Source organism: Lepus europaeus, chromosome 4 (genome assembly GCF_033115175.1).
Source record: "Lepus europaeus isolate LE1 chromosome 4, mLepTim1.pri, whole genome shotgun sequence".
Lineage (NCBI taxonomy): Eukaryota > Metazoa > Chordata > Mammalia > Lagomorpha > Leporidae > Lepus > Lepus europaeus.
This window is the reverse complement of record NC_084830.1, coordinates 123837102-123850039: the sequence shown is the minus strand read 5'-3', so window position 1 is coordinate 123850039 and position 12938 is coordinate 123837102. Positions and strand designations below refer to the sequence as shown.

At 39.8% G+C, this 12938-nt stretch overlaps 1 protein-coding gene across 4 annotated transcripts in view; it reads left to right on the top strand.

The window, feature by feature from the left end:
• SGCD (sarcoglycan delta) overlaps positions 1–12487 on the top strand; it is a 443968-nt gene extending 431481 nt beyond the window's left edge. For all 4 annotated transcript variants that reach the window (XM_062188784.1, XM_062188781.1, XM_062188782.1 and 1 more), the window contains 2 exons: positions 7128–7251; positions 8861–12487. In XM_062188784.1, coding sequence (XP_062044768.1) covers positions 7128–7251; positions 8861–9034 — 298 coding nt within the window. In that variant the 3' untranslated portion in view covers positions 9035–12487. The remainder of the gene's footprint in view (positions 1–7127; positions 7252–8860) is intronic.
• The last annotated feature ends 451 nt before the right edge of the window (positions 12488–12938 follow it).

The following is a 12938-nucleotide window of genomic DNA, read 5'->3' as shown; positions in this document are numbered from 1 at the left end:
CTCCAGCCATTGTGGCCATTTGGGGAGTTCTGGTGGCCTTACAGGGAGTGAACCAATAGATCAAAAACTTTTATTATAACATATATATATATATATATATATATATATATATATATGTTATAAGACTGTCACTTCAAAAACAATGTAAAAAGAGGTTTAAAATCAATGAATAAAATACATGGTAGAACCATCTAGAAATCTAGCACATTTAGCAAGTTAAAACATAGTTCTATAGTGAACTCATAAGCCACACAAGCAATCCCATTAAAATTTAGAAAATATTTAAGCTACAAATACTTGCTTGGGATGCTGTTAAAGAAAAATTCCAAAACCTTAAAAGACATATATTAAAATTAGGAGAAGCAAAAGTTAACAAAAAAAAACCACATTTGAGACCTAATAACAACTAAAGAATTATCCTAACAGCTCAAGATCAAAAAGGACAAAGTCAAGAAATTTAAACAATCAAAACAGTAAGTAAGATTGACAAAACTAAAGGTCAGGTTTTGCACTGAGCTCTCAGAGACCATTCAAGAGAAAAGATGCTATGAATATCAATATTCGGAACAAAAGAAAACATAGCTACAAATCAAGGGGCATTAAAAAATCAATGAGGATATTACAAAAAACTTGGTAATGAGTTTAAACTTTTATACCAACTGAGAAAAATCTGTATACTGTTATAATTATTTTTAATTAAAAGATGAATTTTCTATGCCCAGAAGATTTATCAGTGAGCTTCAACACATAAGAGATAAATAATTCTATTATTTCATAAACAGTTCTGGTTTCTAGAACAATGAAAGAACTTTAAAAAGATGTTATAAGAAAAAAATTACAGAATACATTTATTTATGAATACAGGGGCAAAAGCATAACAAATAGTTTCAGAAATATATAGAAAATACACTACATACCAAGTTGGGTTACAGCCAAAAACACAGGAGTGGATTAGAACATTAATATAATTCAAAACAACATTATATTAAGTATAAATATAACTCAATGGATAGTATACAAATAGTATAAATTATAAGGTAGAATTTGATAAGTTTCCATCAGTAAATAACATGAATTTTAACAAAATAAGAAGAGAGACTAACTGCCTTATCTTGATAAAAGGTATTTAGAGGGAGAAAACAAGAAAGTTTTTTAAATGAGGTTGTCAGAAGTTTTTCCTGTAACTTCAGGAAGAAGCAATATTTCAGTTTCTTTTCTGCTAGTCATAAAATTGGACAGTCATAAATTAAGATAATTACTTGCAGTAATAAAAACTTCAAATAACCTGTATTCAGATTATGAAAAATAACCTAACTAGTGATTGTAAGATCAGTATGCTCCCTCAAAAAACCAATTGAGTATCTATATTCCAGCAAAAAAAAAAAAAAAAAAAAAAAGGTTAAGAAACAAGAAACACTTTTTTAAAGTACCATTTTAGGGCCAACCTTGTTGCATAGCAGTTTAAGCCACCACCCACAATGCCAGCATCCCACATTGGCATGGGTTGGAACCCCAACTGCTACACTTGCAATGCAGCACCCTGCTAATGCACCTGGGAAAGCAACAGAGGAGGGCCCAAGTGCTCGGGCCCCAGCCTCCACATGGGAGACACGGACAAAGCTCCTGGCTTCAACCTGGCCTGAAGCCATCTGGGGAATGAACCAATGGATGGATGATCTCTCTCTCTTTCTGTCTCTGTAAATCTGACCTTTAAAATTAAATAAATAAACCTTTAAAAAAAAAAAAAACCGAGAAAATCGTTCAATTATTGAAATACATAAAAAGAAACGTAACTAATTGGATACAGATACAAGGCTCATGGCTCAAACTTAAATGTAAGTTCATTCCAAAATATATGTGAAATACTAACAATAATTAAGAGATATCAAATTGTGATTAATTTAAATAAACTATTTTTGCAACAATGGACAAACAGAATAAGAAAAGACTAGAAAGCCTCAAAAGAGAGCCAGCCCTCAGATATGGAAGGTAACTGTTTTCTTTCACATCTACTCCTAAAATGTAATGATTCCAAATAATGTTAGTTTTCCTAAATTAGAAGGCCTGGCAAGCAGCAGCTGCCCCTGTGCTCTGGGTTTCCTTCACTCACAGGCCAGCGTCCCTCGGCAGATAGCAAGGAGCCTCCAAGAGGACTTCTGGAAGATCCCTGCTATTACTGTGCTGCTACTTCTGTTTTACTCACAGCTGCCTTGTGGGTCACTCACTGACATCACTTAAGAGTTTTTGGAAGCCCCTGAGCCTGTGACCTCGGTGCTAATGTGGTGCTTCTCCAAGTGTAGTCCTGAGCCAGCAGTGTCAGCATCACCGGGAAATTTGCTCTAAATAAATGCAGCTTTTTGAGTAAAAAAAGCTAAACTGGCAACTCTGGGACTAGGGCCCAGGTAGTCCACAAACCCTTCAGGTGATTCTGAGGCTCACATTTAAGAGGGCCTGGCCCAGCCCCTGCACTTCCCTTCCTGGCCATTCTTCTCTCTGCATCTCTTCTGGGAAGCTCTGTATGCTCTTCCTCTGGGAGGGTTACCCACTCTCTGAACACAATCGTGGCTAATTTCCAAGAGCCTGCAGTTCTGTCAACTGCCCTCGGATTTACCTGGCCCCATGCTCTCTAAATAATTTTCTTGTGGGCTTTAATCTATGGTCAGAAACCAACACCAATTCAGGAGTGTTCTGTCTGATCTCTGCAGTTCCCACAGGACTCCTGGAGGAGTATTTTCTCCATGGCAACATTAGCATGTGGACAAACTACATGAAGTCTGCCTGAACATCAAAGGACATTAAGATGGGCTGTGAAACAGAAAGGCCTTTCCGCTTCTCCTTTCAGGACATGGTCCTTTGCAGCTTGCTGTAGCATTTCACCCTAGAACAGTTTCAGGGTGGTTCTCCTCCTGAGCACCCTGCTACTTGCAAGGCCCGGAGTCCAAGGAAAGGGATCACTCATTTCTCAGTCTGCTCCTCTGGTCTCAGAGTCCTCCTGGTGATGGCAAGGGCCATAGGCAGTGGGCAAGAAAAAGGCGAATGCTAATGCCTACCTGAAACAGCAACTCTATCTCCAAAGTTTTCCAACTTCCACCCTGTTTCTACTGTGGGTTCTTTGTGTTCCATTTAAGTATGTTTTTTGAGTAAATCATTTGCTTCCAGTGTGACATACCAGGTAATTCAATCCCATCAAGGTTGCACGTACCAATTCCATCTCACTAGTCCATTTGATCAATTTCTGTTCACAATTGATCATAATGATAGGACTAAGAATCAAAGGGATCACATAAACAAGACTAGTGTCTGCTAATACTAACTGATAGAATAAAAAAGGGAGAGAACGATCCAACATGGGAAGCAGGACACACAGCAGACTCATAGAATGGCAGATGTCCTAAACAGCACTCTGGCCTCAGAATCAGCCCTTAAGGCATTCAGATACGGCTGAAAAGCCCGTGAGAGTATTTCAGGCATGGAAAGCCAAGACACTCTGGAAAACAAACAAACAAACAAACAAACCTAAATGAAAGATCTCTGCGAGTGAGATCCCAGTGGAAAGAACAGGTCATCAAAGAAGGAGGTACCTTTCTCTGAAAGGAGGAGAGAACTTCCACTTTGACTATGACCTTGTCTAAATATGATAAGAGTCGGTGAACTCAAAAGGCTTCCATAGCTTTGGCAACTCATGACAAGAGCCTAGGGTGATTACTGACGCCATAAACAAGAGTGTCAAATTGCTAATTCAACAACAGGAGTCACTGTATACTTACTCCTCATGTAGGATCTCTGTCCTTAATGTGCTGTACATTGTGATTTAATGTTATAACTAGTACTGAAACAGTATTTTTCACTTTGTGTTGCTATATGGGGCCAAACTGTTGAAATCTTTATATACAGAAGATCAGTTTAGTATATATTAAGTTAAAGAGAATTGAAAATGAATCTTGATGTGAATGGAAGGGGAGAGGGAGTGGGAAAGGGGAGGGTTGCGGGTGGGAGGGAAGTTATGGGGGGGGGGGGGAAGCCATTGTAATCCATAAACTGTACTTTGGAAATTTATATGCACTAAATAAAAGTTTAAAAAAGGTAACAATACATTCAACATACGCTGCATCTGATAGCACTAATATAGGCTGCTAAATGTGCTATGAGAAATAGCATGTACTATGAAGTCTGTATCACTCAGCCATATGTACTATCACTCTAAACTTTTATATGTAGTCTGGTTCTAGAAGAAGAATTCCATTAAGAAAGAGTCATCATTTTATTTCTGAGAAGGACTAAGATAAGATGGACAGAATAAGATTTTCTCATGGTAATAAAGTGACTTTGGTGACCCCTAAATTGGGTTCACATATTGACTCTGCTATTGTACTTGATGTATAACCCTGAGCAAGTGATTTAACATTAGCTTCCATCCTTTTGTGAACATTAAATAACAGATAAAACTCTTTACATAGTATCATCGCCTAGTAAGCCCTCTCTAAAGGCTTAGCTGATGTTTTCAGTAAGAAACCTGACCAGCAAGATGAAGTCAGAGCAACTTCTGCATGGCTGAACAAGCTCAAGAGTTCAGATCTTTTTTAAAGAAGTTGTGAAGGTTTTGGCAAGAAAGGTGCTTGCTTTAGCAGAAGTACTCAAGAAGATAAATGTTTGATAGAAATACATTGGGCAAAGGGAAGAATCAGAGGCAGAACGTGTGAGGTGGTTACAAGACTCCAGGTTGTAGCTGACCTAGTAGACTGAGAAGGGAGAAGCTGTGAGATCAAAGCTGAGTTAACTGATGATAAAAGGGAGAATGACACAGGGACTCTCTGGGGAGGTAGAGCGTGGCGGTGCCACTGATGAGGTGTTGAGCAGGTGGTATTCAAAGAGTGGGCAATCGTGGTACAAGAAGAATGGGATTGACCTTGGTGGAAATAAAAGAAGCCAGAAAATTGAGGATACACTGCGTAAGTCAGCCAGTCTACCCATGAGAGAAACAAAGAGAAAAGTACAATAACACAATCCTCACATTTCAAAAATGAGAGGACAAGAGTATACGAGATCCAGTGTGTGGGATTAAGGTCCTAGGCCAAGCTGTGCTGCACCAGTGTCAAATTCTGCTGCCCTGGGAACTGGCATCATCAAGAGGAAAAAAAAACACATGCAAAGGAGGTGAATAACAACAGGTGAAGCCACACCTGCCTCAGTAAGGAAGCATGAGTTCAATAGAAACTCAAGGGCCATCGCAGTGGCTCACTTGGTTAATCCTCCACCTGCAGTGCCAGCATCCCATATAGGTGCCGGGTTCTAGTCCCGGTTGCTTCTCTTCCAGTCCAGCTCTCTGCTGTGGCCCGGGAAGGCAGTGGAGGATGGCCCAAGTCCTTGGACCCTGCAGCCACATGGGAGACCAGGAGGAAGCACCTGGCTCCTGGCTTTGGATCGGCGCAGTGCGGGCCGTGGCAGCCATTTGGGGGTGGTGAACCAACAGAAGGAAGAGCTTTCTCTCTCTCTCTAATTCTACCTGTCAAATAAATAAATAAATAAATCTTTAAAAAAATAGAAACTCAAGCCAATCTTCTCAGAAGTATTATATAGGCCTGATGTTTCTCCTTATGACTCTTTGAGTCATTGTAGATTTGGACGGAAAGTAACTCAGTGGAAAAGGGTGCTGCCTGGAAAAATCATGGAGAACCCAGGGAGAGGATTGTGGAGGAGCCCTCACTGGGTGCATAGTACAAACAACAGCAGTGGGCAAAGAGGATGATGTTCCTTTATATCAAGTTGAGGTGTCCACAAATTGGAAACGTACAAATAAAATTGCAGTAATCAGTCTGATTCAGTGCGATTTCAAGCTCCCTGCTTCCTAAGTTGGGACATTTTCTTTGCAACAGATAAAGGGACCCTTGAAGATTATTATCCAGTAATAGTATTAAATCTAGAATATTCAGAGGTTGCTTAAATTTTAGATAGTGTTTTCCTCACTGAATGATTCTGGCAGAAAACTTATGAAGGGATATTATTTTGATTTTTTTTCCATTAAATTAGAGTGGATTAGATCTTTTTATTGACTGCCAAGAAGGTAAACCAAGAGAAATACTCATGAGTAAGTTTTCAAAAAATACAGAGACAGGTGGCCACCACTATAATCCGGGTTCCAAGGATTTCCATCACCCCAAACGTTGCTCCTCATGCTGTCCCCTTGCAGCCAAACCAGCTCCTCTCCCTAGCCCCAGGCAACCACTGATCTGGTCTCTATCATCTTCTGCTACTGCACTTTGGAGTAAGTCCTGAGAATTCTTTGATTTGCTGATGTAATAACAAAAGTCCCCACAGTCAAGTTGAGCGTCCCCAAGCTGAAACATCCCAGCACCTCAGACTCTGAGTGCCAATATGAAGATGCAAATGTTTTGGATTTTAGAGCATTATCCTAATTCACATATTCATTTTATGCATACAAATGAAGTAAATAAACTAAAAAAAAAAATCACTCTCGTGCAAATATTCCAAAATCCAAAACACTTCTGGTTCTAAGCATTTTAGATAAGGGACACTTTACCTCTAATAACAATGTTGAATGATATTTCCAATGTGTCAGTCACCATTTGAAACACTTTTTAGGTGAATAAACTAGAACTCTGAGAAAGCTGGAAGGAGGAGAGGAAAGGCAGGGAAAATGGAAGGTCACGTAGGGACCACTTCATGGCTTGATTCTAAACAGGTTGCATTCCTGCATCTATTTTCTTAACTTCAACTGACTCTTCCTCCACGGAGAACAGAGTAGGTCAAAGTGGAAGCAACATGTGTCAGATTCAAGAAGCTTAATTTAATCTTGGTATAGCCTTACTTTAAAAAGAAAACAAAACACTTATGTAAGATTGATTAATTGTACCAAAGCAATGACTGCACATAAGATAACATGAAACCTTCCTCCTAGAACACCAAACTTATAACCTTTGTGAAACCACCCTGAAAATAAAGCCTACCTATGTTTTCTAATAAACTTGAACAGACTTGTAAAGGAAAACTTTAAACAATTTCTTCATCAAGAGCTGAAATGTTGTTTCAATCCCAGGCCATTTCAACTTCTTCTTAAATTTCACAAAATGAAAATGGGACCTTTTATCTCTGTCTTGTGTGTATTTCAGGTTGGAGTCCCCAACCCGAGCTCTAGTGATGGAGGCCCCAAAAGGAGTAGAGATCAATGCAGAAGCTGGCAATATGGAAGCTACCTGCAGAACAGAGCTCAGACTGGAGTCCAAAGATGGAGAGGTAAGGGGGAAGGACAGAAGCCAGAAAGATGCGGCTCCAACAGGCCAACCTTTCCCGTTGCTGATTTGCCCCTGAAGTTAATCTCACGTGATGTCAATTTAAAAAAAGCCACTAAGATGGCTTTATTTTCTAGAAAAAAGTAATTGAACAATTTGATTACAGCCAAGACCACAATACGGTAAACTTATTGTTCATTATTTGAAGAATAGTGATAACATCTTGTATTGCAAGCACAGGTTTATATGACCAAAAAGTGACTGCTATTTTCAAACTCTGATTTGTCAACCGAATGAGATTTAGTTAGCCAGCATTATTCAGCTGGATATCACACACATCTGGCTAAAAATTTAATTTACTCTAGTTATTTTGTTAGTTCTTGTGTGTCACCATTTCCTTAAGTTCCAAATCCAGCAGCTAGCTCAAACCTGAACAAGGTAAACTTACAACTGGGCAAGAAGAGAATGAAGAATTACAGATACCATTTTCCTACCCCAACACAATCTGAGTTGGGTGAACAGAAATGCTGCTTGTGTTTTTTTAAGTAAAGTCAACCAAATCTATCCTCAAAATATGATCTGAATGCAAACTTTTGAAAACATCAAAGTGTTCATTAGTGCACTTTTCTATTTAGGAATAAAAACAAGGGGAAAAACATTTTAAGGCAAACCTATCTTTCATATCCTTTTACCAGGTATCTTCCTGTCTACATCCATCCTGGATACGTGCTTTAAAGATTCATTTTATTTACTTATATAAAAGGCAGTTTGACAGAGACAGACAGAGAGATTGTCCATGCAATGGGTAACTCTCAAATGATCACAACAACCATGGCTGGGCCAGGCCAAATCCAGGAACTCCATCTGTGTCTCCCATGTACATGGGCAATCATCTGCTGCCTCTCAGGCACACTAGCAGGAAGCTACATCTCAGGTGGAGGTGGGACATGATCCCAGGCACTCCGTGATGGCCCATGAGCATCCCAAGTGGCAGCTTAACCCACGGTACCACAGTGCCCACCCTTGCTTTGTTCAAAATATGCTGTCTTGAAAGTTCATCAGATAAAGCATTCAGTTACACAACTGCCTCTTCAAAGTACACATACCACTCACATATAAAAACTGTAACTGCCTCAACATATGTAGTTCATAGCTATCAGAAATCAAACTGTGGTAATCACAATTGAATGACATCTTCTACCATATTCTATATAATACCAGTCCTATACATTGTTAGAAAATGAGGAAAGGGGCTCACTCTTCATTTAAAATAGTGAAAATCCTCACTAGTTACTGTCGCCTGGCACACAGAGGTAGGTAATATCCAAGAAGTACCAGAATAAAGAGTTCAGTGTAGCATCTTGCGTATTTGTTTGACTCTAAGGCTCAGTTCTCATTCCAAACATACTTCTGCAGATTGGTAACACAGGCCAAGGCAGCATTATCTTGCTAGAATAGAAGCATCTGTGAAGGTAGAGCCTATAGTTGTCCTGTTTCTCTCCAAATCCTCAGTGCCAAGAAAATACAACACAGAACAGGTGCTCGGCTTTAACTGGAACTGAACCATCACCCATAGCTGTTGACTAACTCTCTCCTTCCTTCACTCTCTTTAGATTAAGTTAGATGCCGCGAAAATCAAACTACCTAGACTGCCTCATGGATCCTACACACCTACAGGAACGAGGCAGAAGGTCTTCGAGATCTGCGTCTGCGCCAACGGGAGATTATTCCTGTCCCAGGCAGGGACTGGTTCCACTTGTCAGATAAACACAAGCGTCTGCCTTTGAAAGACTATCCATAGTGGACACTGTCGGCGGCATAAAGGCCCTTTTTGGCTTTAGACTCTGGCTGCCAGCTATTTTTACTAGAACACAGAAAGCCTATCAAAGACCTTTTGTGTGTGCGAGTGCGCGCGCGTGTGTGTATGTGTGTGTGTTTGCGTGCAGGGGTGAATATAAATATATAAATATATATATAAATAAATATATATATCCTCTGTATAAAATGAGGTTTCAGTACAAAAGGAACCATGGGTGACCCTGTGATACCCACAGTCATTTTCCATCCCATCTTCATCGCCTCCATGGCAACATGTGGACGCTAATTCAGGCCCAATCTTCCCCCAAACCATCCAGAATCACCCAGTCTGTTGTGTACTTACAGGATATTCATCCCCATGTTTATGTGACAACGTAACTTCTCCTTTAAGTGTCATTACAGGGCAGCAATGGCGGGAATCTCCAAGTCACGCTCCAACGTGGGATCCCTGTTTGAATAAAAATCAACATTTGTTTGCCTTTTGTAGCTTTAGCAAGGCTATCCAACTCCCCTCCCCCGCTGAAGTTAAGGATGAGGCATGACCACAGAAGCTAGCAACAAGTACTCCAAACAGCTCCCTTTTTGCACTCATCTTTGCTGCCAAAAGTATTGGGGTCCTTTTTCAATTGGATGAATGAGGAGAATGGGTTTTTGCAAATTTTGAACTGTTTACCCAACTTCTGTTATCTTACTTTCTTGAAACTCAAATTGTCTGTCACAGTCAAAATAGGAGTTGTAAATCAGCACAAAATAGGATAACAGCTGCTCCTCAGTTGCTAGAGGCTATTCAATGGTCTGACAGGCAAAGAATAAATGGGTGACATGTCTCTGTTTGAAGAAAAAATGACTCAAAAGCTATTATGTCCAGCAGACTCCAATCCAAAACGATGAAGTCAAAATACCTTAGTGTGGAATCCCTACCCCAAGAGAATCCCTTCTGAAGTAGAAGTCTGTGAGTATCATTGGGAACCTAATTAGTTTCGTATGTTTCTTGGAGTTGGTAAGCAATTTAGAGACATGCTTGTATTTTTAATTGGTACACAACTTTGATACAAGCTTTTCTTCCTGAAGGCATACACCGACTCTCTGGCTTTGATGTACTTAATATTTTTTCAGGGCTATTATATTCTTATTCCTAAACCCATTTCTCTATTTTCTCCAAGATTGACAGATCCATAGTACTACACGCTATCAGAGTAGCTCACTAGAAGTTAAACTACACTGAGTCGAATGTCCTTATCACAATCACTGTGTCTCTGGGGCCAGTAGCACCTGCTCCCCTTTAGGCGGAAGCAGCCTCAGTTCCCGCCATCAGCTACCTCTCATCAGCTCACCTTCATCGTCTTGCTCCAGGGTCACCCTGGCCAGCTCTTGTGCTGGGACAGGGGATTATACCATCTCTGTTCAAAGAGGGGGAAATGTGCCTATGCCTTAAGTCAATGCACTCAGCAAGGAGAAGCACATCCTATTTATCTTGTTGTTACTTGTTGTTTATTTTGAGTGATTGGAGGGGAATGGTTTAGCAATGACTGGGCATCTGAAAAGCTGGTAGACAAACCAAATCATTGACAGATGTGGATTCTATGGAGTCCGGAATGGAGGTATAACTGGCTCAGGCAAGTCTGGATGCCAGTTGGCAGGAGTGGCCCCACATTCCTAAATGAAGAATTTGTAGTCCTGGATGGCATCTTTCCCCTTGACAAAGTTTGAGTTTTCCTTACTTCACAAGCAGGGGAAGGCTTATCAGGGAAGGTGAATGCTGTTTTAAGATGGCCCTCACCCATTAGGCTGCACACATGAGATGTAAAAGAAGTGCTGTGTTGCTTGGTTGCTTACAAATGGCGGGAGGAGGAGCAAGGGAGAGGACTCCTAGCCTCAATAGTGCTGCTGCAGGCTTCCAGATCCCAGGCTTGCTCCAATCACTCAGTGTCCCTTGCAGAAGAATTAAGTTGGCCAATCTTAGGGCAAAGCCATAAGGTTGCTTAGTGTAAAGCACTAGGGTTAAAAAAGGAAAATCCATCATAAAAGGTATCAGGATACCCTGGTTAGTATCATTAATATCCTGTGGGGGCATACTGCCAGAGACTGTGCGTTTCACACATAGAATGGATTTTTGCAAGCCAGAAAGACCCTCCTTGGCTACTGGGAGCATCAATCCCATTTCTTCCAGATACACAATAATAGCTCTGAGGTCCTTCGAGGCTAACTACCTTAGGATGGACCTTCTTTGCGCTTTGCTCTCTTGAGAACATCACATATGGATGACGAGTAAGCAGAAAGTTCCAGATTTTGTTCTAATAATTACAAAAAAAGTCAGCAGCTTGGAATTTTATGCCAATATAAAAGAGAGTCGTGTGATCCCACTTGCAAAATTTAATCATAAGGGAAATTATATCACAACTAGAATAAAATAGCAACCAAGAAAATAAGGCACCTTGGAGGACATACATGACATAAAATTCTGTTTTTCATTTATGCTAAAGGATCACAATATTCATCATGATAAGCAGAAAATTTGGTATGAATGGAATTAAGTACTTCTGTTCAGACCTTACACTTCAGTAGAAATACACTCTGTATTCTTCATTGTACAATTTTTTCTCCCAGTATCCTCCAACTAGAATATTGGCCCATGGTCATGAGAGGAAGATTTACCTGCATTCCAGACAAATTTAGCTTTGAATTTAAAGTGTGCTAACCTCTAATTTTAAGAAAAATCAGAGTCTTTCTAATCTTTATATGTAATGTCTTCTAGACAATCACACATTTGGGTACATTAAGCAGCTCATGGTATAACACCGAGTATAAATGAATCTTCAATATACTAGCAGTTCTAGTATGTTAATGTTTTTCTGAAGAGTTTTGTAAATTAAAAATTGATCTCCAAATATGTTTAGCATTTAGTTCTATTTGGTGTCCGCTTAATATGTCATAAAAGCTTCATCTTGGAAAACTATTCAAGTATGACAAAGGTTGTCCAAAGCCCTCACCATGGCATCTACTTAAGATGGCTTAAGAACTCTTCTGTTCCAAGGACAGATTTCATAAGCTCAAATTGGCTTTTAGCTTCCTTTAGGTCATCTTCCCTTTGGGCAGTTTTCCCTGCATGTCCAGGAACCACTGATCAAAGATTTGAGGTTTGCCTCTAGAGCAGAAATGAGCAAACTATAACCTGGAAACCAATTCTGACTCAACACCTGTTTTGTAAATAAGTAAATGCATTCACGTACAGGTTTTCAATGATTAATTTCACACTACAATAGAAGAGTTGAATAACTGTCTTCGAGACTTGCATGATCTGTAAGGCATAAAATCAGTCTATGTGACTTTACAGGAAAAGTTTGCTGAGCCCTGACCTAGAGGTTTTGGGTGGTATGTGTTGGATATCGCAAATTATATATACATATATATATATATATATATATATATATATATATATATATATGGAGTAAGCCTACATTTTGTATGGGCTTAGGAATAAATATACATGGTGAAGTATTTTAGGTAGGCAGGCCTTCCTTATGCTACATGGACAGGTGATCCCCCTGTCAGAGACACACACTCAAGATACTTACTGGGAAATTAGGGGAAGCTTAGTGGAGAATGAAAGCTGTGATAAGAATATTTTCCAAGGACCCTGAATCAATAGGTGGCTCTTCAAGTTAGTATCTTTGTGTGGCCAGTGAAGCAGGGGATCCCATGATTTAAACTTAGGATCCCTTTTCTAAAGAAACTATTTCGCCCCCTGTAGTCACAGGTTTCTACCTCACCTTCCATATTCAGCAAAGAGGTTTATCCCATGGCCTCCAGAGACTATTTTTGACTTATCATGTCTTTTTGATCTTTGCCACATCCAGTTTGTTTACTGTTTCT